The 2,276-nt window shown below is 68.6% G+C and overlaps 1 protein-coding gene across 1 annotated transcript in view; it reads right to left on the bottom strand.

Annotated features, from left to right (window-relative positions):
* Window positions 1-2,276, bottom strand: part of BAHCC1 (BAH domain and coiled-coil containing 1) — a gene marked incomplete at its 5' end in the record, with an annotated part of 22,914 nt that overhangs the window by 7,428 nt on the left and 13,210 nt on the right. Inside the window, 5 exons of the mRNA XM_010578720.1 lie at window positions 40-365; window positions 468-632; window positions 880-1,123; window positions 1,216-1,330; window positions 2,142-2,271. Coding sequence (XP_010577022.1) covers window positions 40-365; window positions 468-632; window positions 880-1,123; window positions 1,216-1,330; window positions 2,142-2,271 — 980 coding nt within the window. The remainder of the gene's footprint in view (window positions 1-39; window positions 366-467; window positions 633-879; window positions 1,124-1,215; window positions 1,331-2,141; window positions 2,272-2,276) is intronic.

Genomic DNA, 2,276 nt, shown 5'->3' with positions numbered 1-2,276 from the left:
TGGTCCATGGGTGTCCCCCCCCCCGGCCCTCGCACTCACCCTCAGGGCCGACTGCAGCACCTTGCTCTTGCGTGTGGCTTTCTTCAGCCTCTCGCTGGCCAGGCGAGCCCCCTCGTCCCTCGGCCCAAAGTGCCAGGGGTCGGTGCCAGTGAAGAGGCTGCCGGCGGGGGTCGGGGCACTGGGTCCGCTGGGGGCCGGTGGCCGGAGGCTCTCCTTGGGCTTAGCCTTCAGCTTCTTCTTGCCGCCCTCCTCGCAGCCGCCCGCCTTCCGCCGCGCCGGCACCTTCTCCAGCTTGCCGGCTCCTGGCTTCACCGGCCGCCTCTTGATCTTCACCTCGCCCTCGGGGCTACCGAGGCGGCAGGGCCCTGTGGAGGCGGGGAGCGGGCTCAGCGCATGCACCCGGGGAGAGGGTCCTCATCCCCCATGTCGCCCCCCACCCCGGCATCCCCGCGGGGCGATCCCGTTACCTAGCAGTCCCTGCCTTTCCTTCTTCTTCTTCGCCTTTTCGTTGGCCTCCATCTTCACCACGGAGGATGGCGAGGGTCCGAGCACGGCCACGGGCACCGAGGGCGGCAGGGACAAGCCCGGCTCATCGTCGCCGTCCTCGCTGTCTGTGTCCCCGTCGTGCTCATCTGCAAGAGGAAGGGGGGAGCGGTAAGGGACCCCGTGCACCCAGGGGTGGCCCCTGCCCCCCCCCCCTCCATCCCCAGGGAGATGCTGCTTCCCTGTGCAGGATGGGGTGAGCTGGGGACCCCCGGCACGAGCCACCCCCCCCACCCCTGCAGCTGGACGTACCCCCCAGTCCTGGCCCCTTGTCACCCGCTCTGCACCCCCAGCCCCGCGCCGGACCCTGCACCCCCAGCCCCACGCCAGCCTTACCTTTGAAGCCCGCCGGTTGGCGGGGGTCGGGGTCCTGCGTCTGGTACTTGGCAGCCTTGGAGCTCTTGGGACGGGACAGCTTCTTCTGGATGCGGCCGGCAGGGTTGGGGTCTTTCCGGCGGAAGGGGCTGATGCCGGCGGGCAGCCCTTTGCTCTTCACCTTCTGCTTCAGCTGCGAGACCTTGTGAGCCACCTTACAGGCCAGCTTGCCTTGCGACCCGCTCTTCTTGCACCGCACCTTCTCCTGGGGGGGGGGCACAGGTTGGTTCGGGATGGGGCTGGAACCCCCCCCCCAAGCCCCGGGGTGGCATTTGCCGGTGGCAGGTCCGAACTCACCGGGGAGCCCTTAAGGCTGCCGAACGCCGCCTCGGCCAGCTTGCTCCTCTTCTTCTTGGGCTCAGGGTCTCCCCGCAGCTCGGCGCACAGCAGGGACAGGCTGGTCTTCACCGCCCTGGTGGGGAGCGCGGCGTGGGCACGGCGCCCACCGGACCCCCCCCACCCAGCCAGATCCTGCACCCCCCCCAGCTGGATCCCACACCCCCGGCCGCATCCTGCACCCACTGGCCACTGCCAGCCGCCGGCTCCCCTCCTGCTTTCCCCCCTCCCCGTAACCTTCACTCGCTCACTAATGTTTTGTGACATAAAACCTAGAGATTAATTTTTTTTTCTCGCCCCCCCCCGCTCCGTCTTAATTGAAGGAACCATTTAGCGCAGATTTAACTGTTATTACCGAACGGGGGGGCCGGGGGCCGTGCGCGCACACACGCTCCAAGCGTGTTTGGACTCGCTCGGAGGATTTATGCAAATGGGCCTGTCGGGAGAGGCAATTTGTAGAGGAGAAGGACAATTATACAGGGCCCGGGAGTGGGGAAACGGCTGCGCCGGGCGGCTAATGGGTAATAATAAAGCGCCGGCAGCGATGAACGCCGCTGCAGCGTGACCAATGGCTTTATACGGCGCAGATAAAGAGGCTTTTATGCAACGCTGCTCCCGCAGCCGGCGGGAGGGGGAACACGGTGCTGCCGCCCAGCCGAGCCCCCCCCACTCCGCCGCAAGCGGGTCGAGAGCGGGAACGCGCCGGAGCGAGCGGCCGGATCCCCCGAAACGTGGCTCCTGCTGATGGCGGATGGGGTGGGGGGGGGATGCGACGGGGCGGCCCCCTGAGCACCGCCACCCCCGCGGCAGGACGGCCAGACCCCCCGGCAGCGGGACCGGTGGCCCGTCCCCGGGGACAAGGAGGGCACGCGGCAGCAGTCACTCACTTGACCTTGCGGCTCTCAGCCCTGCCCAGCGTGCTGGAGTGCTTGCGCTTCCTCGGCCGCCCCGGGCCGCGCCGCGCCGGGCTCCGGGAGCTCTCGTCACGCCTGCAGCCGCGGCAAGACCAGGGACACCCTGAG

This window comes from Haliaeetus leucocephalus, unplaced genomic scaffold (assembly GCF_000737465.1).
Source record: "Haliaeetus leucocephalus isolate CR32 unplaced genomic scaffold, Haliaeetus_leucocephalus-4.0 Scaffold646, whole genome shotgun sequence".
In the NCBI taxonomy this organism is placed as follows: domain Eukaryota; kingdom Metazoa; phylum Chordata; class Aves; order Accipitriformes; family Accipitridae; genus Haliaeetus; species Haliaeetus leucocephalus.
Note: the sequence above shows the minus strand (reverse complement) of the source record. Positions and strands in the feature narration are given on the sequence as shown.